The 24,814-nt window shown below is 37.6% G+C and overlaps 6 protein-coding genes across 6 annotated transcripts; 4 read left to right on the forward strand and 2 right to left on the reverse strand.

Moving 5' to 3' along the window:
- The first annotated feature begins 778 nt into the window (after positions 1 to 778).
- LOC9310098 lies at positions 779 to 2,823 on the forward strand. Its single transcript, XM_002871920.2, has 3 exons — positions 779 to 1,135; positions 1,898 to 2,225; positions 2,358 to 2,823. The coding sequence occupies exons 1-3, from the start codon at positions 988 to 990 to the stop codon at positions 2,557 to 2,559; spliced, it is 678 nt and encodes a 225-aa protein (XP_002871966.1). The 5' UTR covers positions 779 to 987; the 3' UTR covers positions 2,560 to 2,823.
- A 104-nt stretch (positions 2,824 to 2,927) lies between these two features.
- Positions 2,928 to 9,552, reverse strand: LOC9308036. The gene is made up of 18 exons (XM_021021163.1): positions 7,774 to 9,552; positions 7,426 to 7,500; positions 7,203 to 7,318; positions 7,001 to 7,115; positions 6,785 to 6,913; positions 6,625 to 6,672; positions 6,319 to 6,494; positions 6,037 to 6,233; positions 5,659 to 5,951; positions 5,427 to 5,576; positions 4,865 to 5,323; positions 4,636 to 4,782; positions 4,471 to 4,540; positions 4,235 to 4,362; positions 3,939 to 4,145; positions 3,724 to 3,861; positions 3,513 to 3,641; positions 2,928 to 3,438 (listed from the first exon to the last, which is right to left on the reverse strand). The coding sequence occupies exons 1-18, from the start codon at positions 7,906 to 7,908 to the stop codon at positions 3,076 to 3,078; spliced, it is 3,075 nt and encodes a 1,024-aa protein (XP_020876822.1). The 5' UTR covers positions 7,909 to 9,552; the 3' UTR covers positions 2,928 to 3,075.
- Positions 9,553 to 9,640: 88 nt separating this feature from the next.
- LOC110227303 (leucine-rich repeat protein 1) lies at positions 9,641 to 12,562 on the forward strand. Its single transcript, XM_021021164.1, has 6 exons — positions 9,641 to 10,116; positions 11,099 to 11,170; positions 11,349 to 11,492; positions 11,688 to 11,759; positions 11,898 to 11,969; positions 12,189 to 12,562. The coding sequence occupies exons 1-6, from the start codon at positions 9,893 to 9,895 to the stop codon at positions 12,259 to 12,261; spliced, it is 657 nt and encodes a 218-aa protein (XP_020876823.1). The 5' UTR covers positions 9,641 to 9,892; the 3' UTR covers positions 12,262 to 12,562.
- Positions 12,563 to 20,020: 7,458 nt separating this feature from the next.
- On the forward strand, positions 20,021 to 21,092 carry LOC110227746 (uncharacterized protein At4g04775-like). Its single transcript, XM_021023192.1, has 2 exons — positions 20,021 to 20,567; positions 20,651 to 21,092. Exons 1-2 carry the CDS (start codon positions 20,394 to 20,396, stop codon positions 20,939 to 20,941), a joined length of 465 nt encoding a protein of 154 aa, XP_020878851.1. The 5' UTR covers positions 20,021 to 20,393; the 3' UTR covers positions 20,942 to 21,092.
- Positions 21,093 to 21,181: 89 nt separating this feature from the next.
- Positions 21,182 to 22,730, reverse strand: LOC110227745. Its single transcript, XM_021023191.1, has one exon. It carries the CDS (start codon positions 22,215 to 22,217, stop codon positions 21,471 to 21,473), a length of 747 nt encoding a protein of 248 aa, XP_020878850.1. The 5' UTR covers positions 22,218 to 22,730; the 3' UTR covers positions 21,182 to 21,470.
- On the forward strand, positions 22,652 to 23,597 carry LOC110227072 (L-ascorbate oxidase-like). The gene is made up of 2 exons (XM_021020202.1): positions 22,652 to 22,655; positions 22,718 to 23,597. The coding sequence occupies exons 1-2, from the start codon at positions 22,652 to 22,654 to the stop codon at positions 23,392 to 23,394; spliced, it is 681 nt and encodes a 226-aa protein (XP_020875861.1). The 3' UTR covers positions 23,395 to 23,597.
- The last annotated feature ends 1,217 nt before the right edge of the window (positions 23,598 to 24,814 follow it).

Below are 24,814 nucleotides of genomic sequence, written 5' to 3' on the forward strand. Positions count from 1 at the left end.
CACTTGTCAAAGCAACGAGAGAGACGGAGATAGAAATACTTATTTCTTCTGTTATAATCGCACGCGTAGCGTGTAATGATGACGATGAGGTTAGCTTTTCGTGGGCATTGTAACACTCCCTCGTTGAGACCAGTGTCAGGATCTCTCGTGCGTAACATCTTTTTTTGCGTCGCTCAAGACCTTTCTAAGTAAACTCGGTGGGAAAAGCCAATCCTAGGAAAAAAGAGTGCAACCCCACGAGCTCCCCCTCGAGTGATCAGGAGGATGAAGGACCAGCATTGTCCACGACGCATTTCAATGTTAAGGACATGTTTTCTGAACAAAGGGGTGGGCAATGATTTTGTGAAGAGATCCTCAGAATTCTCGGATGGTGGGACATATCTTACTTCAATGTCTTAATTCGTAAAGAGGTATTGGGTTTATGAAAAGAATCTCGGAGGGAGATGTTTGGTTCTATCCCTTTTGCTATGCGGCGTGGGTCTTAGCAACCCATGCCCCCTTGGAAGCGAGAGAGAGATTGGGATCTAGGGTTAGAAAATGAAATCGATGTGTCTAAAATAGCGAGTCAAATAAACTTTGCTAATTAATTGTAAATTCAACAAAAACTTTATTATTTAAATGTCTTCATCGTAGTCCAAGATTAAATCGTTCCAAATTTGAAAGTTCCTGATTTTTTTTTGACATTTTTCCCGAAAACTAACCTCAAGATCCGGATTCGACCCGTCAGATTATCCGATTTACCCGGTCTTGTTCGGTTATTTGGGCTATAGCGTACACAGTTCACTGATTGATTCACGAGTTTCTTCTTCTTCCTCAGAACCTCAGATCTTTTTCTTAGAAGTCTCTCCCATGAAATCCGAGAAGATTCAAATGTAAATCCACCTTCCGATTCGTAGAATTTGCTTACCGGAGACTTCAGATCGAGCTACTGCAATTTGCGGATCGTGTCTTTTCAATTCACGGTTTATTTTTCTCGGGAGAAGAAGAATGGACACTTTCACGGCGGAGGATCTATCGACGATCGGCGGAATAGCGACGGTATCGCTCCTTCACTCGTTTATTCCAACGCATTGGTTACCTTTCTCCATCGTCGGACGTGCGCAGAAATGGACGCTTTCGAGAACCCTCTTCGTCAGTATGGTTTCAATTTTTAAGTTCTGCATTTTCTGAAATTGATGGCGCGTTTGATGTTTATCCATTGTTCTGCATTTCGATGAGTCAATAATCGAAGGCATAGTGTGTGTGCATTGTTTGATTGAACTAGAACTAGATAATTGGGAAATTATGAATGATTTAAGAACTTATTGTTGTTGTGATAAAAAATTATCGTCAACGTTGGTGTTGCATTTGGTGTCTTATGGCATATAGATAATGTGAGTCTCACATTGAAGTTAGAGTAGCCTAAGAAGACTTGGGATTAGTCTTAGTCTTTTAAAAAGAATCACTGATCTTAGATAAATTCTCAATGTATGACAGAGATAATACTGTCACACAAGTATATATAGAACGTTACATGATATAAACTGGAGATAAATTTCAACTCTTTGGGTTTTATAAAGAAAGAAAGTTGATGTCTGATCACGCACGCCTAAGCCACATAGTTTATTGTCTGAGCGAGAATGTCACTTGTTTAGGGGAACATGTTGATGTTTATAGCTTCCCTTGTTGCTTTAAAAGGGCTCGAAAGAACTGATTTAAATTTTTAAACCATAGATTAAGTCTGGGTGACCGGTTTTGTTTTGATCATATTCTTCTTTGGTGAAAAAGTGTCTTAAGCCAACTGATTTGTATTGATGCGCTACCTAAGCTCAAATACATGATTCAGTGTTTCTGATGTTGTTTGGTTAAGTATTGTTGCACATTCTTTTCTGATTTTTCTAGTGTCACTAATTTTCAGCTGCATTTGGAGCAGTCCTGCATGTCATATCCACTTCCCTTCTTGGTATAACAGCGATCACAATGGCGAATACCATCGCCGGTGAAGAGACTGTTCACAAACTTGCTTCCCTTTTGCTTGTATTTCTCGGTGGAAGCTATGTCTTGCTGTTTTTGGCTGGTAAAGGTAGTCACACACATTCTCATAACCAACCCATGGAGAAAATGGCTGTTGCTGGGCTTGTCCTTGTTCCTGCATTATCTCCTTGTGCAACAACTCTCCCGGTTTTCCTTGCTGTTGGAAATTCAAAGTCCATGATGGTTCTCGCCATCATAGTTCTGCTGTTCAGGTGAGACGAATGTTTCTGTCACATATTTTTACGCGTCAATAAACACCTTTCTATATAGTCAATCCTAGGACAGTCGGATATGATTTTACAAGGGAAAGAACATGTCTGAAATGATTGGTATTCTTTGGGCAGCACCATATTGGTGATGACGTCGCTGGTGGCTCTATCGTTCTATGGTGCAAGCCAGCTCAAGTTTCACTGGGTGGAGCGATACGATAAACTACTGGTTGGTTCGGTCCTGTGTCTGGTAGGTATCTTAACCCTTCTCTTCCATGATCATGACCATGGCGGTCATGAAGCACATCAACTCCACAGGAAAATCATTACTCTTTAGAGACCGTTTCGAGTTTCTGTTTTGCCTGTCTGTCATGTCTGTTTGTTGTAGAGCGGCTTAAGGTCTATGAATCTTTCTGCTTCGCGTTGTATGTTTATAATCAGTTGTAACGCTCTCTGTTGCACGTGAAGAAACATATGGAAGCATTAAATTCCTTTAATAGAACAACTCTTTGGAGGTCTATTGTAGCTATTACATGATTTTGTAGTTGTTCCGTTGAAACTGTGTGTATAAAATCTGATTAAGCTGGGTTTGATTCTTGTAGTTGAAAATAGTTATCCTGGCATATTTTAGATCTTAAGCTCCAAATGGTCGGCTTTGCCTACAAATATGGTTGAGACCAAACCAGAAGCTAATCTAACAGATAATTTTGTTAAGGAACCTTCTCATTCACTATAAAGAAATTACTGCTTGCATTTTTTCGACGTAATAAATTATTCAATAATGTGTACAGTAAGTATTGAAGAGGGAAAAACACATGTGGAATATAAAAACTGGGATAAAAAGAACAACTAACTAATCAAGAGGAACCAACGGCTTGGCTTTAAGGAAGTTGTCAAAAGGAGTAGAGGCAGGAGGATTGAAGAAAGGAGGATGGTTTTGATACTCTGTGACGCACATATTTGAAGCCGCCGGTGCACCCAAACCCATCATCTCCCACGAGCTCCGCTGCTCCACAAACGGATTCCCACCACTACAAGGCAAAGCAGTAGCTTCCTTGGTTTGGCTGCTGAATTTGTTGCTTTTTGCAGACATGAAAGACATCTTCTCTTGCTTTCCCATGAGAAGAGCCTCACAATGTCCTGCCATTTCTGTGTATGTCATGTCTGGTGGATCAGACACTGAGTATCTCCCTAATTGTGCTGTTGTCTGAGACACCTGCACCCATTTTCATCTTCTGTCAGTCTACGCATTTGCGTTTGTATTTAGAACCAAAACGAAAAAGAACTCACTGCATTTAGAAGTTCATCGATGCTCAGAAGAAATGCGGTTTTGGCATTAGGTTGTGTGTCAAGACCAAGATGTTCTTCTGGAGGACTCGGCACTGCATCATTCTCCGGTATAAGCAATTGAGTTTCAGCCTGCAAAAGTAAATGGAAACAGATTGATGTTAGAATAATAAATAACTTCAAATTTGAGAAATCGAGCGCAAAATGTTGATACATTTTCTCGAGGTTTGTTGTTTTTTTCTTCAGAACGGTAAACTTGAACTGGAGATTCTGTCAACTGCGTTCCAACAGGACAGCCATCGATAGGTATAAAATCTGAAACTAGCTGCTCCTTTATAGCCGTTGATTCTTGCTGCAAGTTAAAACCATTAACACAGGTAAGTAGTTAAACACTATTATAAAGAGTGATCAACATTTTGATAGTATTACATCTGATAGTTTTCCCAGAAACTTCATTATCATGGAAGCGTAATGCTCTCGAGGTTGATTTTGTGTAGTTTCTTCTATCACAAAAAGTGACTGTAAGGCGTCATCATCGTCTTCTTTTGATCCATAATTCTTTGCTGGTTGCTCTGCTTGTCCATAGAAAACAGCATCTAGCTTGCAATCTTCCACCAATTGAAGAAACGGGTCTACCTGATATGCAACATTTATATATTATTATCAAAGCTGTATATACAATAGACTAGAGATAGAGCAAGAACATTAGCAAAACTATTGACTACCGTTTTTTCCTGTAGTGAGGTTTTTGCGCTATTAACAAGAGGAGGGATGTTGAAGGCTTTTGCTGAGAAAATAATCATGGATGTAGCCAGAGTAAAGAGGGATCTACGCCGTGATGGCTGCAACGGTCCTATAATTGGCAACAAAAATTAATCTGTGAAAAAAGAAGAAGATAGTTTGCCTATAACACAGTGTGCATCTACTAAAATCTTAATCAAGAGATAGACCAAGAATATACCTCCAAGAGAGAGATTCCGCAAAGAAAATGCTAGCTGAAAGCTCCAGACCAAGACTTCATTGCTAGAGTGCTACATATATGAAAAGAGGTAACTTCTGTTGTAAAACATGAATTAATGCAGTGTAATTATGTAGTTTCATAAGGGAACCTTTTTTACCACTGTACCTTAGTCCGGCCAAATAGAAGTACTAAGCTAAATGTATTAGCAATGGCTTCATAATTTTGTGGCATGTTGTGAGGAGATAAAGACTGCACCCAAATCGATGAAAGCAAAAGGCAAATTTGGTGGCTGCTTAATCTTAAAGGTATCACCTGAAAGTTTTCAGTTAAAAAGGCATTGAAATCAAATCATAAAAAAATGATAAGTTGATGAATCACAAAATGTAAAACATACTGGTTTCTCTGGTGAACTTCCAGAAGAATTCTGATCTGACACCATCGAAGACGGGTTCCTTTTCACACTCTGAGATCGGCTGTAACTTGACTTTAACCGGCTCAGTACTGAGCTAGTATTGTTCTTTGGCTCTTCGTCGTCAAAACTTTCACCTCTTGTGAATATTGAAGTTGACCTGCTAAGTGTTGAAACTCTCTCAATCTTCGCAGTATCATCAACAGAATTATCTGACTCCAACTTCAGTTTTCTAAAGAGTGCAGCTGAAGAAGAAAACACAGACACAGTTCTTGACAATGTCCTCTGCATATCAGCAGGTCTTCTAGAGTTGGGAACTGAACTTGGAGAAACAGAAGATGGGACCAGAACAACAGAAAATATACGGTGAGCCCCCATCCTCGATTCATGGTCAGCACAGACCATAGCTTGAAGCAGTTGATGGAAAAGTGCATCTGGAAAAGCCTGTGAAGGAATTTCATGTTATCTTCTTAATCAATCCATAGCAGTTTTGGTTACATGTTGTGGGGAAAAAAGAGATAGACACTTCAAGATTTAAGCAACTTGCCTTGTTTTCATATGATAAATTTGGTATAGCTGCTATAATTTGTGCTGTGCGGAAAACAGCGGCGATTAAGGTTCTTGCCATGACTGTAATATTTGACATGCTTTCCAACATGACAGCCATTATGTCAAGAATAGGACCTGCATCTCCTACCTACATTTCGAGATACAATCAGTGAGTTATTCATTTTTGTACACATTAAAATCGTATAGCTTTTAGAGCTTATTGGGATTACCTTTTGGGATAATTGCACGAGGCATTGTTCAACAGCAGCTTCGAATTTCAGGTTATACTGAATCATCTCATTCCCTAGATTCGAATCATCTAATGAACAATGGATGCTCTTCCTTAGATGCCTAATCATATCACTCAGGGCACCAATGATTGCCACAGATGGAAGAACTTTAGTCTGTTGAGCAAGTGCAGTAGCAACATACACTATATCAAGTTGCATTCTAGGCTTCTTTAAAACATTCTTGTGATCAAGATGCTTGATCAGGATGGACAACAGGAAATGTGTGTTTTGCCCTGTCGTCAAGTACTCACACTATTAGTAAGTTATTACTAACAAGCTGACCAGAAAACCAATAAACCAAATGGAGACAATACAAACCAGATCTTTCTATCAGCAACTGAACGTCCTGAAGCACATATAAAGCAAGACCGTTCTCTGTGGACCAAACTTCATTAAAATCAAAATAACGAAAGAGTGACTCGAGTACACGTCGCACAGTTGTTGCTTCTTTTGCTAACTTTGCCAGATTATGCAGACAAACCCTCGACCAAAACTTGGGGTTTTTAGCATCCTCCCTGTTAATTACCCTCTCTTATCAGAAAATACATTCTAAAAACAACAAGAAGCATGCCAAAGTAAAGCTGGAGTAGAAGGATTTACACAGATACAATTGCCTTGCCTCTGTCATCCACGATTCTTGTCCAAGAAGCAATTCTTGTTTCAGCTTCCGCAGGAGATAGTTCTTTATCAATAGAAGCAATCTTGTTGTCTTCATTGACTGCTGAAGTGGAGGGTTGACTAAGGCCTCCATAATTTTCTAAGACAACAGAGACTACCTGAAAAGAAGAGAAACAACGGAACAGAGGATAAAGTATTCAACAATCCAAGCAAATAAATTACAACTTATGATTTGAGTTAAAAAAAAAAAGTAAAGTCATTGTAGATTTCGTATACAAGCAAACTTACATTGTCAAATTCAACTGATATATGTGAAAATTCTCCCATAAACCAAACCTGTGGAAAATCGACGTGATTGTATCAATATTTTTCTTACAAGTCTTAAGACATGTAATATTCAATGCTAAAACAGCTGCAATGGAATAAACAAACAGAAAAATATGACTACCATGGAGGAGAGGGCCTGGAGGCCAGCAGCACACAAATTTGTTGTCCTATCTTCTTCTCCCAATTCATGAGCTAAAGGACAGATTTTTGGGATCAATCCATCTAAGTTAAACATGTAGGTGCCCTCTGCCTGGAAAAATCAGACACAGACATTAATTATCACAGAAAAGATAGGAAATATATGGAGATGAGTAAAATTGACAAGAGAGTTTTGCACCTGATTGGTAACAAAATCATAGAGAGCTTCACAACCTAAGATGCGCATCTCATCATACCTATTTTGATCTAGAAGAATATGAATGAGGCCAAGATAGCTACTAGCAAACAACGACCTGGAAGACACAATTCTTTAGGGAAAGCTAAAAAAATTATCTTTAAGCAGAGTACAATGTTGATTTTTGTAAAAACATAAAACATACATTTGTTCATTACATGAAACCAAGAGCTTCTTGTAGATAGACATAACAATCTTTACAGAGTGAAATTGCTCCATTCTCAATTCCTTGTAACACCTTTGTTCGAGATAGGTTGTGATCTGAAAACAGTATTGTGGAAATAATGATCATTGCTTTTAAAATTGTTGTAGAGAGATCAAAACTAAATCCCAATATCAAAGAATAATAACTTGATGTGGAAATTCACCTTAGGGATACGAAGAGGGTTTTTCGCAGCATATTCGCATAATTTACCGATTTTTCTATCATTAGGTTGCTCATCCTGCAGAGGAGTGTCAATAATCAGAACACTTATGTGCATAGTGGATTAAAAAAAAAGGTGTAAAAAACTGATTCTTCTCCAAAACTCGATTCTCTACAAAGTGTTATTACATTTATATAGGACTAAAGTAATAATGTGTTGTGTAATTTGGAGCTCCATCGTTATGGCTATGTGCAACAATTACACTAATCTCAATCGTAATCGAAAATATTCCAACAGTTTCAAGGGGAATGTGAAATGGTAGATTGAGGGAAAGAGAAGGCAAAATAAAACCTGGGATCGAGGGAAGATATCAGCGAGAAGATGTTTATATCTCTTGACGGGATGTCTCGATCTGGCTCGCAAAGCCGGACAAAAGCAACACAAGCTTTCGCAGACAGGGAACACGGTTCTTGATACGACCCCCATCGATCTTTCTCTCTCTCTCTCTCTCTCTCTCTCTCTCTCTCTCTTACGCCAAGATTCGAACAAGCTAGGAAACGAGAGATTTACAGACACAACATGAAATCAATGTATGGATCAAACATAAGCGAGGGAGTGGGATTGTTGGGATAACGAAGGATCAAAAGAGAGATCCATCTGGAAAATGTGAAAGAGAATTTGAGGAAGAAGAGAAGAGAATCGACGAGCTGTTTTGTTTTGCAAAAAAAAGGAGATGATTGCGGAACTTTCTCATATGAACCAAATTTTGAAAGTTTTTTTTTTTTTTTTGGCCCTTCCATTTACTATTTTGTGTTTTTGGCCATAATAATGGATTAAACAGAGAAAAGAATATTATTGTAATTAAAAATAATAAATTAATAGACGTTTTTGTTAGTGAGACGCCTGAACTTGTCATGACATTACCAAATTCAATTCATGCATAAGAATGTTGAATAATGGGAGGGAACGTGAATAGAGGAACTATTTTTGGGTAAATACAATCACATCCTCTCATTCTCAAACTCTTAAACCAAATTTTAAAGCTTTCTTCCTCTCCAAGAAACAAGTACTCTAATGACCGTCCGCAACAACGTCGTCTATAGAGAAACAGACTTCAATACCACACACTTCAGTGGATTTTTTTTTGGATAGAATCGTGAGATCATGTGTATAGAACCACATCAATAGCATTTCATACTTACAACAGCTTGATTATGAACAGATAATCATAGTTCATAGAGACGAAGAGCAATAAATTTCCAAACATGTCTTTGCTTGTTGTGTTGTAAATGCAAAGAGGATCACATATTCACCCTTAAGGCCTTAAATAACAACAACATATAAATAAAAAAAGCAAAAAAAAAAAAAAAGCTTGTGGGCTTATTAGGCCCATAGGTTTTAAGGGCCAACTTTCAGAGCTGCGGGTCTACATTATTCGGCCCGAACCGGTAAAACCTGCAGGCTTCTAGAGAAACCCATACGACGAACCCGGTCAGAAGCGTTCATTGTTAATCACCGGTTCTTAAATTTTCAGGCGAACAGTTTGGACAAGTCGGTGTCGTTTAGAAAAGACAATTCCTACCCTTTTTGTCGTCATTTGTTTGCCTTTAGTATTTTTTAAAGGAAGAGTGGAGTTGCTATTATTCCGACATTTAAGTTGTTATGTGTTTGTCGGATCGGATTCCATCTTAAGAATCTTATCTTTTTCCCCCCGAATATCATTGACTTTTTCTTAAATCTTAATTTGTTATGTTTGCACTTAAACTCTCTTATTTTTTTTTCGTTAGTGCACACAACTCGTATTCCATCAATCAATGATAAAATAATCCTTACAAATTAAACAAAAAGTGAAAATATCACATTCACATTATTCATAATAATAATCTTCTACTATATCTCACAAGAATAATGTGTGCACAAAAGATGACTGTTTGTTTCCGCGTGAAGTGAACTAGTAAGAGTCACCAATTTTGACCAACTCAAGACAACCTCTTAACTTCTTTGACCAACAATTTTAAAACCAAGAAATAAGTCACAAACGAAGACTTGACTTGTTTATTTTCTCTTAAAATCAAAGTTTCAACTGTTTCAGAGTTTAATTTTCAATGTGTCTATACTCTATATACAATTCATTTTAAATCTAAAGCAAATTCCTCATTTTCTATTCCTTAGTTCTGTATACATTCTTTGTAATGGAAAAATAACAACAGGTTGATTAAAAAAATTAAAGAAATTGAGAAAAAGACAGGAATTTTATTTAAAAAATTAATGTAAAAAAGTAACTAAACCAAAAAAAAGTATAGTATTTCCGTTTGTCATTTCCCACACCAATCGCATCGTAATCGATATCTTCCAACTTCAACAAGGAGAAAAAAGGGGAACGAACGAAACCCTAATTTTGCTTTCTCATCTTGTTCACTTTACTCAAATTCCTTATAGATTTCCCTCTCTTCAACCTCCGATAGCTCACATGGCGTCTCGAAACTATCGGTGCGAGCTTTTCGCAGCTTCACTAACCCTAACTTTAGCTTTGATTCACCTGGTCGAAGCAAACTCCGAAGGAGACGCTCTTTACGCTCTTCGCCGGAGTTTAACGGATCCGGACCATGTTCTCCAAAGCTGGGATCCAACTCTTGTTAATCCTTGTACCTGGTTCCATGTCACCTGTAACCAAGACAACCGCGTCACCCGTGTGTAAGATCCTCTTCTCTCTTAGCTCTTAGCTCTTGTTTTCGAGAAGGTGATTCGCCTAGAATCTATGGAGAATTCTATTGATATTTTTGCTCTATTTTTAGGATTTCTAGATAGTATCATTTGAAGTTTCTGTCGATTTATGTCCGAGCTTAAACATGACGGTATTAGAGTCATATGCAGACCCTTTTGTTCCGAAGCTGTTATTTTATATTTGGTCGTTGTGGAAGATGTTAGATAAACTTGACGATAATTGTAACTTCTTCTCAGAGAGCAAACAAGATAACTTATGGGCATCCCCGTAAAGCATAATTGTTAGAAATAATAGGAATTCATGATTGCTTTGATTATTCGTAGTAGGCGCCTCGCTACGTCTTTGCTAGATGTTATTTAGTCAAATGGGGATTTTGTTGATGTTTGTGATGATTTTCTAGCTTTCCTTTGCCCTTGGAGATACTTCTTTATCAGATTTGGGGTAACTTTAATTTGGTTTCTTTAAGGTTCATGAGACTATTTATGATATGGTCCTTTTCGCAGCTTCAAATGCAGAGTACAACAATTAAAGAAAATATCACTTTCTTGTTCAACTTTCCAGTATTAAAAGGGGAAATCTAAAGCTCCCATGTTTTTGCACAGTGTAGACTTTTCTAGTCATTGGATTCCTTGAAAGAATCTCTAATAGTTATTTCATCTATTAAGCAGTTCAATTTTACTTGTACCTCATGATTTTCTCAATGCTTTGATACTCATCTCGATTACTTTTTGGTCCCTACTTTGTGAGTTCTTACGCTTTTTGAAGATTTTTGGATTCTTTGTACTTGATTACATCTGATAACTGTTTGATGAATCAAGAGAACAGCTAATTGAGTATCTAAAACTAATGCTTATCTCTTGTTCACTTGTGCTTTATTGTCTTCTTATTCTGTGATATACATATTGATATTTTGCTCTCAAATTGTATCTCTGATTCTTCGTATTTTGGCAGGGATTTGGGTAACTCAAACCTCTCTGGACATCTTGCGCCTGAACTTGGGAAGCTTGAACATTTACAGTATCTGTATGCCATCACTCTTTGGACTTTTGTTTTTCTGAAATTTTTACTTTTCCCAATGCCATTGTCAGCTTTAATGTAAATAACATTGTATACCATATAAGTACCTAAACTGTTTGCTATGAGATTGATTATGTTATAGACAATGTAGATTAACTCTTTACTTGTCCTATGATTGATGCAGAGAGCTCTACAAAAACAACATCCAAGGAACTATACCTTCCGAACTTGGAAATCTGAAGAATCTCATCAGCTTGGATCTGTACAACAACAATCTTACGGGGATAGTTCCCACTTCTTTGGGAAAATTGAAGTCTCTGGTCTTTTTGTAAGTTTCTCTCAAACTCTGACATCGACACACCGAACAATAATACTTAAGACTTCTCTTAAAAACTGCAAAATGGTTTATCAAATGTTGAGTAAGAGAACAAGAGTGTTTATGTGGGTTGTTCTCCAAAACCTGATTATTTTTGTGATGCCTCTTCATTCTCTTGTCTCTCTAAGAAACTGTTTAATGTGGCAGACGGCTTAATGACAACCGATTGACCGGTCCAATCCCTAGAGCACTCACGGCAATCTCAAGCCTTAAAGTTGTGTAAGTTCAGCTTGATCATTGTTTGTTTGTTAACGCTCTGCTGCATTTCTCTTAGTTACCAGAACCCCTTTCTATCCAACCTATTGACTTCATCCTCTTACTTGAAAATACGTATTTTCTTTGTCTTTCTTTTCTCAGTGATGTCTCAAGCAATGATTTGTGTGGAACAATCCCAACAAACGGGCCTTTTGCTCACATTCCTTTACAGAAGTAAGTTTCTTCTTTCACTTAGCCAACAAGTTTCTGGATAATATATCCCCCTGCATTTGCATTTGTTGTCACCCAAATTACAAACTGCTTTGATAAGTGTGAAGTCGAGTGTCGTCTTTGTTACAGATATCAATTGATATCGTATGTTTTCATATAAAGTATAGACTGATAAAGTTGCATATGAGCATTTGTTTCTAATAACGCAAAACATTTGTGCAGCTTTGAGAACAACCCGCGATTGGAAGGACCGGAATTACTCGGTCTTGCAAGCTACGACACTAACTGCACCTGAAACAACTGGCAAAACCTGAAAAAGAAGAATTGGGGGGTGACCTCGTAAGAACACTTCACCACTTTTATCATATATCACATCTATTATGTAATAAGTATATATATGTAGTACCCAAAAAAATGAAGAATCGAATCAGCAATATCATCTGGTCTCAATTGAGACAGACCTCCCAAAGACTGAGTGGCCTGTGTATGTAAAATTTCTAAATGCGACTTTCGCGTACTGTAATGTTCGTTGTGGGATTCTAAGTAACATTTGTATTGGTATGGTATCAAGTTGTTTGCCTTGTCTGCATTTAAAACACTTGTGTTAGATCTGTTATATAAAGCCAAAGATGGGATTGGGTGATTCCGTTATCATATCTTATCTTACTGCTAGTCATCATCAACCCATAGTCCTTTATCAGTCACACGTGAGTTCGGCCAAATTGCAAAAATAAGAAAGAAAACACGTGTTGTGTTTCCTATCTTCCGATGTTACTGTTTATAACCACAATAGGAGTTTGTGGCTTATTGATTGTGTTACTCACCATGAAATTTTGGATTAGTTTCAACTAAGTCCATATAATTTTGGGACCAATGACATGTGTTGTTATTATCAATAACACGTATTATGTATAAACAAAATTGGCAGTAATATATTGATTTGAACATGATTGTGAAGTATCAATGATATTAACACAAATCAATATGTACATCAGTGACACTTGTCATTGTCAGTTTCTCTTTTTTTTTTTTTTTTTGTCAATCAAACACCAGAAGCAATTTCATAGCAATAATAACAGCACTACGGCAGTGAGAGCTACATTATTTTGTGCATGGTTGAAATTTAGAAACCCACGTGAATGTACGCTCTCGTATTTATACGTACATAATTGATCGTATGGTTTTCGAAATTTCGTATTCAATAATTACTCCCGTGTCCATCATAAGAAACTGCCAAAACAAATGGCCCCATCGATCTTGTCGTCTTTTCTTTTTCGTTTGTAATGTTTAACTTCAACCACTAGTATCCACACAAAAACAAAACTGACTCTTAGACCAACAAAAACAAAGTAAATAAGAACCCACTGTTGTTTTTAAGGTTAATTTTTGAAAGAGGAAAAAAAAAAAAAAAAAAAAGGGTTAATTTTTGAAATGTTTTAATCGTCGATTGCCTTTCTACATATCTGTACAAAGCCTCTTTCATACACATACATAAGCTAGTTTATAATTCACAAGCCACGCAAGAGAAAGTAAAGTGAAAGATTCCATGGCGTCAGGTTATTAAATTGCTATAAATTTCTTCCTTTATATACAAATATAAGTATGTAATTTGACAAGAAGCATCAACAAAGAAACAAAAATGTGACCATGAGCTTATTCGATACAACTATATGTTTGATTGTGTTACGAATTAGAACCATTAGTTTTTCTTCAACCAAAAAACTAATGGTTAACCATTGTTCTGCGGATTTTCAGTTAAAACTTGTTATTTTAGTTATTTTTTGTGATTAATTTTGGGGTGTTTCTAAGGCAGAACCACTCTAGTAGTGTAATACTATATATACAGTCTGTATAATTCATTTTTTAAAAAGGATTACTGTTTTGTGATCATGGAACAGAAAGGGACTCCATGGGCAGATGGGGCAGCGGGTGTGACACAATGTCCTATTAATCCTGGCGAGACTTTCACTTACAAGTTCATTGTCGATAAGGTTTTAACTTTTTCTGTTTTGTTATTTTGTTAATGAATATGATCAAGAAATGATGAATCAAAAACATTATTCGGTTGGGGGTATTAAGGTGAGCTCTTCCATTGCTCTGATACCATGTAAATAAAGATCAAACTTAGAGTAAAATAATTTTGAAGTTCATAGAGAGCGGCTTAAAGCTTCATACTTTGATACCTCATTAGGTCATGAATACAAAAGGGATATTTATACACTGACAAGAACAATCTAGAGACTAGACAGGTGGCAGTGACACCTCATTGCTCAATGGATAGGAGCGCATCAAAACTGTTCTTAGTCAGAAATGGTGACCAGGTTACTGAATCCAGCAATCCTGAGTTTATGAAATGGGTGAAAACGGATCAGCTCATCATGGCTTGGTTGTTTGGTTCATTGTCTGAAGAAGCTTTGAAGAGTATCTATGGTCTTCGTTCTTCTCAAGAGGTATGGCTCTACCTTGCTAAAAAGTACAATAGGGTTTCATCCTCTCGAAAGCTCGATTTACAAAGAAAGATTCAAACCACTGTTAAAGGATCAAGTACTCTAGCAAAGTATCTGGCTGAAATAAAGACCTTGTGTGATCAGTTAGATTCTATAGGCTCTCCTATCTCTGAGCAAGAAAAGATTTTTGGCGTATTACGAGGTTTAGGACGGGAATATGAGTCTATTACTACAGTCATTGAAGATTCTATGGATAAATCTTACCCTGGTCTCACTTTTGATGATGTTGTCTATAAGTTGACATGTTTTGATGATAAGCTACAAGGGTATGAGGTCTCCACTGAGGTTACTCCTCACCAGGCGTTTTATACAGACCGTGGTGGTTACTATGGCCGTGGTCGTGGACAAAACAGAGGTGGAAACAGTAACAGAGGCAGAGGTTCCGGTTCTTATTCAACTCAAGGCCGTGGATTTCCACAACAATTTGGTCAAGGTAGTGGAGGCAGACAACCCTACTCAGATAATGGTCAGAAACCTACCTGTCAGATCTGTGGGAAGTATGGTCATCCTGCATATAGGTGCTACAATCGGTTTGATAAGTCATACCAGGTTGATGAAACAATGCAGGCTTTGGCAGTGATGAGAATGTCAGATAACAACGATTACTCTGGCAAAGAATGGCATCCATGGCATCCAGACACTGCTGCAACTCATCATGTGACTAATTCAGTTCAGAATCTGCAATCCTCTCACTCATATGATGGCTCAGATGCAGTTATGGTGGGAAATGGTGAGTTTCTTCCTATTACGCATATAGGTTCTGCAAACATTCCTACAGTGACAGGTAATCTCCCACTTAAGGATGTATTAGTTTGTCCGGAAATTGCAAAATGTTTACTCTCAGTCTCCAAATTAACTGATGATTATCCATGTGCATTTATCTTTGATTCTCGTGCTGTCTCTGTTATCGACAAGCAGACAAACCAGCTGCTCACTCAGGGAACAAAGAGTAAAGGACTGTATCAGTTGGAAAACCCCAATTTCCAAGCTTTCTACTCCTCAAGACAGCAAAGCACAAGTGGTGATATATGGCACAGGAGGTTGGGACATCCAAATCAGCAAGTCCTTCAACATTTATCTTCTGTTCAAGCTATTTCATTCAATAAAAATACATTGTCTATGTGTGAACCATGTCAGTTAGGGAAGAGTTGCAAACTTCCGTTTTCTAGTTCAGATTTTCAGTCTTCTAAGCCTCTTGAGAGGATACATTGTGATGTCTGGGGACCTGCTCCTGTTATGTCTGTTCAGGGATTCAGGTTTTATGTGATATTCATTGATAATTTCTCAAGATTTTGCTGGTTCTATCCTCTCAAACAAAAGTCTGAGGTGTTTACAATTTTCAAAAACTTCCAACAGTTGGTAGAGAATCAATTAAATCAGAAAATCAAGATTTTTCAGAGTGATGGAGGTGGTGAATTTGTGAATAAGCAGTTTCAAACTCACTTTGCAGAAAATGGGATCAAACACTTTATCTCTTGTCCTCACACCCCACAGCAGAATGGATTAGCAGAGAGGAAGCACAAGCACATTGTTGAACTCGGTATGTCAATGTTATTTCAAAGCCGTTTACCACAAAGTCTATGGGTTGAAGCTTTGTTTACTGCCAATTTTCTTGCTAATCTTCTTCCTACTTCGACTAATGAGAAGATGATCAGCCCATTTGAAAAACTTTATGGTCAAGCTCCATGTTATACGGCTCTAAGGGTGTTTGGGTGTGCCTGTTTTCCTTATTTGAGGCCATATGCAGAAAATAAATTTGATCCAAAGTCTCTTCTATGTGTTTTTCTTGGCTATAATGAAAAGTATAAGGGCTATCGTTGTCTTCATCCTCCTACTGGACGTGTTTACATCTCACGTCATGTCTTATTTGATGAGAAAAGATTCCCTTATCAAGACAACTACAAAGACCTGCTTCCACCTGCAAGAACTCCTCTTCTCTCAGCATGGATGTTAGGTACTCAGTCTCTGGGTTCTGTTTCAGAGTCAGCTAATAATTATGTCACAGAGGAAGAATCATCTCCAGTCATAATCCCTGCTGCTCCTGGTGTAGTTCAAACTGAAGTCCCAACTCCTATTGCTTCTGCACCAGCTCACAATGCAACTGTCTTGACTAATTCACCAACACAGTTACCAGTAAACAACAGTGCGGCTACAACATCTTCAGGAACTCATACAGAGACAAAATCTCCATCTGAGAATGCTACAACATCGGGCTTATTCACTCAAGATGACTTCTCTCCGTTGAATTCTCAGGTTCAAGGCCCAAATGATCACGAAATGATAACAAGAGGAAAGTCGGGAATCCGTAAGCCTAATCCAAGATATGCTCTCATTACAATCAAAGGTATTCCTGAAGAACCAAAGTCAGTAGCAGCAGCTCTTACACACTCAGGATGGACTGCTGCTATGGAAGAAGAAATAACCACTTGTCATGAGACAGATACATGGGATTTAGAGCCTCTCCCGCCAAATGTACATCTCATAGGATGCAGATGGATTTTTAAAACGAAGTTAAATGCAGACGGGACACTTGATAAACTAAGAGCTCGTCTTGTTGCAAAGGGAAATGAACAAGAGGCAGGGATTGATTTTTTAGAAACTTACAGTCCAGTTGTGAGGACTGCAACAGTGAGAATGGTGTTGCACTTTGTTGTGGTTGAAAGATGGGATATAAAACAGCTTGATGTAAAGAACGCTTTTCTACATGGAGACTTAAATGAAGTGGTGTACATGAAGCAGCCACCGGGTTTTGAAGATAAAGAACACCCGGAGTATGTTTGCAAATTGAAGAAAGCAATCTACGGCCTAAAGCAGGCTCCTAGAGCTTGGTTCGACAAATTCAGTTCATATTTGATTGAATTTGGCTTCCTTTGCAGTACAGATGATCCATCTCTCTTTGTCTACCAAAAGGGAAACATTATTCTTCTGTTGCTTCTATATGTGGATGACATGATTCTTACAGGTAATGACAAGTCTCTGGTTCAAAGACTGTTGCAGTCACTTAATGAAAAGTTTCGGATGAAGGATATGGGAGCTATGAGCTATTTTCTGGGCATTCAAGCTACATATACTCCTACTGGTATGTTTCTAAATCAAGAAAAATATGCTACAGATTTGCTGAAGGTTGCAGGCATGTTAGATTGTTCCCCGATGCCTACTCCATTGCCGTTACAACTTAACAAGGTGCCTCATCAAGATGAGCTCTTCTCAGATCCAACTTATTTTAGAAGTCTCGCAGGTAAACTGCAGTATCTGACACTTACAAGACCAGATGTGCAATTTGCAGTCAATTTTGTGTGTCAGAAAATGCACAAGCCTATGTTATCAGATTTTCATTTACTAAAGAGAATTCTGAGGTACATCAAAGGCACATTGAAGATGGGAGTTTCATTGACTTCAGATACAGACTCAACAGTTAGAGCATATTGTGACAGCAGTTGGTCAGACTGTCAAGAAACTTTGCGTTCTACAGGAGGTTTTTGTACATTTTTGGGATCAAACATCATTTCTTGGTCAGCCAAAAGACAAGAATCAGTTTCTCGCTCTTCTACTGAAGCAGAATACAGAACACTCTCTGATACTGCAGCTGAATTGACTTGGATCTCTTCTATCCTCAAGCAAGTTTTTTCTCTCTGAGGTTCAAACTCGGTGTGGATTATCCACCCACCTCGAGTTTGCAGGGGGGTATTAAGGTGAGCTCTTCTCAGCCCAGTAAGGCCCAAAAGCGAAATGAGAATGAAGCAGTGGGCCGCCAACAGATTCAGCCCATGAAGCAGACAAATGCTTCAACGGTCAAAAGCAGAACACAGGATGTACGTGAGAGAGGTACGGAAATGCAGCCACAACAAATCCCGCTAAAGAACAGTTTTGATGCGCTCCTATCCATTGAGCAATGAGGTGTCACTGCCACCTGTCTAGTCTCTAGATTGTTCTTGTCAGTGTATAAATATCCCTTTTGTATTCATGACCTAATGAGGTATCAAAGTATGAAGCTTTAAGCCGCTCTCTATAAACTTCAAAATTATTTTACTCTAAGTTTGATCTTTATTTACAGGGGGATGATATGATGCAGGCGGGAACACATTTCTACCATGGACACTACGGAATGCAGAGATCAGCGGGACTATACGGAATGTTGATAGTAAGATCACCGAAAGAGAGAGAGAATAATTTACGATGGAGAGTTCAATCTCTTGCTCAGTGACTGGTGGCACCAAAGCATTCACTCGCAAGAACTCGCTCTTTCTTCTCGCCCTATGCGTTGGATCGGCGAACCTCAAAGCCTATTGATTAATGGAAGAGGACAGTTTAATTGTTCACAAGCAGCGTATTTTAACAAAGGAGGGGAAAAAGATGTGTGCACCTTTAAGGAAAATGATCAGTGTGCACCTCAAACTCTACGGGTCGAGCCCAATAGAGTTTACCGTCTTCGAATCGCTAGCACCACTGCTCTTGCTTCCCTCAACTTGGCCGTTCAAGTAAGTTTCTCTCTTTCCAATTTATTACTACAGTACTAATTATCATGTTTCTGATTAATTATATTATGGTTCGATTCTATATCAATATGTTTGGTTCAAGAACTATTCCACATTGAAATGGAATCTAATATTAAATTGATCCTGGTTTTATTCGTTTGATTAAATGAATGTTATCATTCTTTTGAATCAAATAAATGGATTAACTTTAGAGAACTTTAACTTCACTATTTCTTTCCCTATCGTTTTTTAAATTACTAGATTTTAACCCGCGGTACACCGCGGGATGATTTAATTTTAAAGTTAGTATAAAAATATTTTGTAAATTGTATCTCTTTATAACATATTTATTTATATTATAGTTTACAATTGTTATTAAGTAACGGTATACCACGAGTCCACGAGATAATTATTAATAAACTGAGGATTTAACCCGTATTAAAGCGGTATATAAATATTGATTCAAATTCGTCAGCCATATAAATCATTTCCGAAATATAACCCGTTCCCAAATTTCTTAACCCGTCCTGTGATTTGTATTAAAAAAATAAGGATTAAATCCGTATTGAAGCGGCGGATTAATGATATTTTAATCTTTTTATTATTGTTGATTCAAAAACCCGTCTCGCCAAACCCATCCCCCCAAAAAACTCATTTATTTTATTAATGTTCTTATTTATGATATGATTCTGAATCATTGTCTAAATATTTTAATCGATGTAGAACGTTGAACACACATTTTCGTCAATTGGATAATATATGTCCGTTTTTAAAATTTCGAATCACAGTATATGCTGAAAAAAATTGATTTTTTTTTTACTTTATGTATTATATGATAATTCAAAACAGTTAAAAACAAATCAAACAAAGATGATAGGAGAATCATAATTATAAATCTTAATCAAATCTTCTAAAAATCTAAATTATTAAATATGGAATATCCGGTGTATGAATTGAGTTAAATATAACCCGACCCAACAAATTTTTTGTGAAGGAATTTTTAAAATGGGTCGGATATCTAATATACCCGAAAGCTTTTTTACCCACCCGTCACAAAAAGTGCTGCGATTATACTAGTATAGTAGTATGGAAAAACGGTCTATTTCCCCCCGATAACTATCGCATCATAACAGATGCAGCCCAAACTTTAACCCCGGTTCTAATGTCCCTGAAATGTACCTTTGAGGCCTAATTCCCCCCGAATTGGAAGTTCACCATCTAAATGTCTCCATGTCTGGGTTTCGTCGGTTTGGTGCGTTGACCCGAGACCAAACCAGATTTTGGTCGTAACTTAACCAAAAAAAAACCGATTCCATATTTTTACCCGACCCACTAATGCTGTTAAACCCCAAAATCAAAATCCCCAAATTCGAAATCGTTTTTCCACAATTGAAGAACCCTAGATTCTAAAATTTTGATTAACCCAGAAATCGAGTTGCTGCAAGATGAGCAATATGTCAATGAGTTCGTCAGGATCTACAGGTCCTCGTGGAAGAGGCAGAATCGTCGGGGTGCCAAAGAGATGTTGGTGCGGGGAAGAAATTGTGGCACTAAATTCAAAATCCGATTCCAATCCTTGCCGGAGATACTATCGTTGTGGTGTTGCTGCTAAACTTAGGGTAATTTCATGCTTGTTTCAATTGTTTTGTATTGTATCTTGTTTAAGATTCTCTTAATGGACCAATGACATGTTAAATTGTAGCTAAGGAACGATGAACACACGTTCAAATGGGTTGATGAAGCCTTGCTCAATGAGATAGATGCATTGAAAGAAAAGAATGTTGAACTTGAGAAGGAGGTTACAAAGCTTAAGACAGAGAGTTTGGAGATTGAGAAGATCGTTTGCGAGAAGGTCGAAATGATGATAGAGAAGGAGATATTTGAGAAGGTGGAAGATGCTTTGTCTGAAGCCAAAGGAAGCACTAAGAAGATGATGATTGTCGTTGTGATAGGGTGTATGATCATGATTGGAATCATCAAATTAGTCGGATGAACCATTGATCACTTCATTGTAGTTGTTGTGTTGGTTGAATGTTTGTGTTTTGGTTCTAGCTTTAGATTTATGATTAAGCTAATGGAGTTTGTAGTTTGGATTTATGATCAAGACATTATGTAATAAGAGAATGGTTTTTGTTTTGTATCAAGAGAATGGTGGTTGTCTTGTATTAAGAGAATTGGTTGGTTTGGATAAAGAGAATGGCTTTGGTCATTCTGTGTTTTTACGAATTGGTCATAACAGAGAACAAAACAATCAAATTCAAGTTAAGAGAAACCAACATTCTTTAAAACATTCATTCTACATCCATCCGAAGAGACATTAATTCAAAAGACCTAGAAACATTCAAAAGGTTTAGAAAACAGAGGGATACACAAGTCATATGTGATCGAAAATTAGATAGAGACAACCACATTTGTGCCCTACATCTACTTAGCTACTACTCCACTAAGCTTGAGTGAGTGACCCTTGACTTGGTTCAGCTTGAGAAGAGTGGAAAACATCTTGAGAACCCTGAAACACAAGATCACAGAAGAGTGGACACAAAACAAAACAAAACAAAACAAAACAAAACAAAACAAACCTTATCTTTCTTGTGATGCCTAGCATTGTGATCAGCTGTCCCACAGACACGACAATGCATGATCCTTTTCTTGTTCTTTGGTGCCTTCTTAGTAGGAGACTCATTGACACCCTTCTTCCTCTTCTTATCCTTCTTTGTCATCTCCTTATCCTTCTCTCCTTCTGGTGGCTGTGGTATATGCACAGGAGGAGCATTAGTCTCAGGCCAAAACTTAGGACCTCTCTGTGGACACACACCATCAGTGTAGTTTTTTTTCCAAGTAGATGTCCTGAACCAGTGACACACGTAGTCCTCTGGTGCAAGCCATTCACATCGTACTCCTTCACATCGTACTCCTTCCTCCTTACCATCGTTACCAACACATTTGAAGCCAATTTTATCATTGTCATACCTGTACTGCTTCAGATTGCATCCTGTCCTAAGAGCATAATCAACCACAGCTTCCTTGAACGCAACTCCACTGAAGAAAGTTTGCTTATGGTACAAATGACCATCGCCTCGCCTGATATGAGTATGAACTCTCTCAGGACCATCGCCATTCTCTTCAGCATCGCTCTCTGGGTACACATCATGGCGAATCGGAGGTTCGTCATTCCACTCATTCAACATTTCTTCGACGTGAAATTGGTCTCTGTCTTCAGCTTCAGGATCGACATCACCAATATCGGGGTCACAAACAACTACAGACATCCTTCGATTGCAGAGATTGGAAGCTTCGATCACTCAAATTTTCTCTCTAGGGTTCGTCGGAAATATTTGGGGATTTTTTTGATATCTGATTTTAGGGTTTGCGTTTGGGGTTAAATCGGGGTGGGTGGGTTTTGGTTAGGTTAGTGAAATCGGGTTGAATTCGGGTACATTAGGGTTTACTCTGGTTAATAAAACATTTAATCGGTTTAGCATTGGGTTTTCAATACAATAAACCGATTAAACCCAGATTCGTGTGGTTCTAACTCTCGAACATTTGATTCGGAGAGAAATAAGAAGTGAACTTCCGTTTCGGGGGGAACTAGGCCTCAAAGGTACATTTCAGGGACATTAGAACCGGGGTTAAAGTTTGGGCTGCATCTGTTATGATGCGATAGTTATCGGGGGGAAATAGACCGTTTTTCCTAGTAGTATAGATGGGTAAAATGTGACTAGATTCATTTACACATGCGATAAATGCAAAGACCAAGTACATTGAATAGACATATCTAAAGGATATCCAAAACCGCCGGAGAAATCACACGACCAGCTTATCCTCCTCAACACACAGAATCTCTACGACGATTACACGAAATGGTCAATCAACAACGTCTCATTGTCCTTACCGGTGACGCCATATCTCGGATCTATCAAATACGGTTTAAAATCGGCGTACGATTTAAAATCTCCGCCGAAGAAATTCACAGTTGATAATTACGATATCATGAAACCGCCGCCGAATCCAAACACCACGAAAGGTAGCGGAATCTACAATTTCCCGTTTGGAATCGTCGTCGACGTGATTCTTCAAAACGCAAACGTTTTAAAAGGTGTGATTAGTGAGATTCATCCATGGCATATTCACGGTCATGATTTCTGGGTTTTGGGTTACGGTGATGGGAAATTTAAACCGGGAATTGATGAGAAGACGTTTAATTTGAAGAACCCGCCGTTACGGAATACGGTGGTTTTGTATCCGTATGGATGGACGGCGTTAAGATTTGTAACGGATAATCCTGGGGTTTGGTTTTTTCATTGTCACATTGAACCGCATTTGCATGTGGGTATGGGTGTGGTTTTCGCTGAAGGAGTAGACCGGATTGGTAAGATGGAGATACCGGATGAGGCGCTTGGTTGTGGATTAACCAGGAAATGGCTTATGAACCGGGGACTCCCTTAAATAAACCGACGTTATTATGTTTGATATGTGTGTGTTTAGTTTTCTTCGTTGGGTTATTAAACTTTTGGGGGACAAAAATAAGGATGTTTTAATTCATAAGATCAGAGAAAATATGTTAATTCTCTTGTTGGGGTGGACTCTACTTAGGACCTCTCAATTGTATGATTTATTAAAATAATTTATAGTGGATCTTAAATATCTTACTTGGTTACGCATGGCATGCATATTAATTAAGATGGTACGTATATATGAACTTTTTGTGACTTAGTCCAATTCATATATATCACCATCTCGCATTAAATAGTAGCACACAAAATACTTGCATAGGATTTGATATCAGCAATGTTTTTTAGTTTTTGTTGTGGTAACGTACAAAGATAGGTTTTCACGTTGAGATGTTGACTAAACAAACAAGACAAATTGCATTTCGTAACAAGTAAAGAACCCTTTTTTTTTTAGACAACTTTGTTTTGTTTTTTTGGGTAGGAGGGCAGTGTTAAGTTAAAACACGTGCTCAATAGTAAAAGTTATGTTACAATTTTAGATTAGCTTACTAAAGACATCATCAATGGGGAATCATGTGAGGGTGTTCTTAGAGAAAATATAATGTTAAAATAATGTAAGATCATGTGTTTAGATATTTTGTTTAGAAGTTGATTAGTGGGAGAACATGTGTAAGATCTTAAGATTTAATAATATAATTTTAAAACATATTACAATTATTAAAACATTTAAAAATAACATATAAATTGCAAACTTTAAAAACTGAAAATAAAAGTGAAGAGAAGAGAAGAGAAGAGAAGAGAAGAGATGAGAGAGAGAAGAGAAGAAAACGCACCCCAAATATTCCAACCAATGCCCAAATGCCACGTCACCCCGCAACACCCACAAGAACAGATCCAGATCTAGAGCCCAGTTCCTGATCTTAAGCCCATTAGCCCATTTTTTTGGATTAAAATATTGCTTAGATCAGGGGGTGATCCACCGATGTAAATGGCCTAAGAGCTTGTGGATGATATGAATTCTACAATTTCTACAGCTTCAAAAAGGTTTTATTCTTTACAACAAGTCTATAACCACTTTTAAGAGTTTGTGGCTTCTATTGAGAAACATGTGCTCAATATCTCCAACAATTAGTTACTCACTATGGGGAGAATTTTAGAAGAAAAAAAATACATGGATAAAAAGATTTGAAATTCAAGAAACTTTTATTAAAACTGCAAATGGTTGTTCAATTTTAAAGAATAAAATATAGTGGAATTACTAATTATAAAATTTCACAATTTTGAAGTGAAACAGAATGAAAATAAAAAGAAAAAAAAACGATTATGCTTGGGAAAATAAAACATAATTTCTTTTTTTAATTATTTCTTTTGAATTGAACTGCAGCAATTTTTATCAGTGAAAGACACTTAATTTC

The sequence above is a fragment of the Arabidopsis lyrata genome, assembly GCF_000004255.2.
Source record: "Arabidopsis lyrata subsp. lyrata unplaced genomic scaffold ARALYscaffold_6, whole genome shotgun sequence".
In the NCBI taxonomy this organism is placed as follows: Eukaryota; Viridiplantae; Streptophyta; class Magnoliopsida; order Brassicales; family Brassicaceae; genus Arabidopsis; species Arabidopsis lyrata.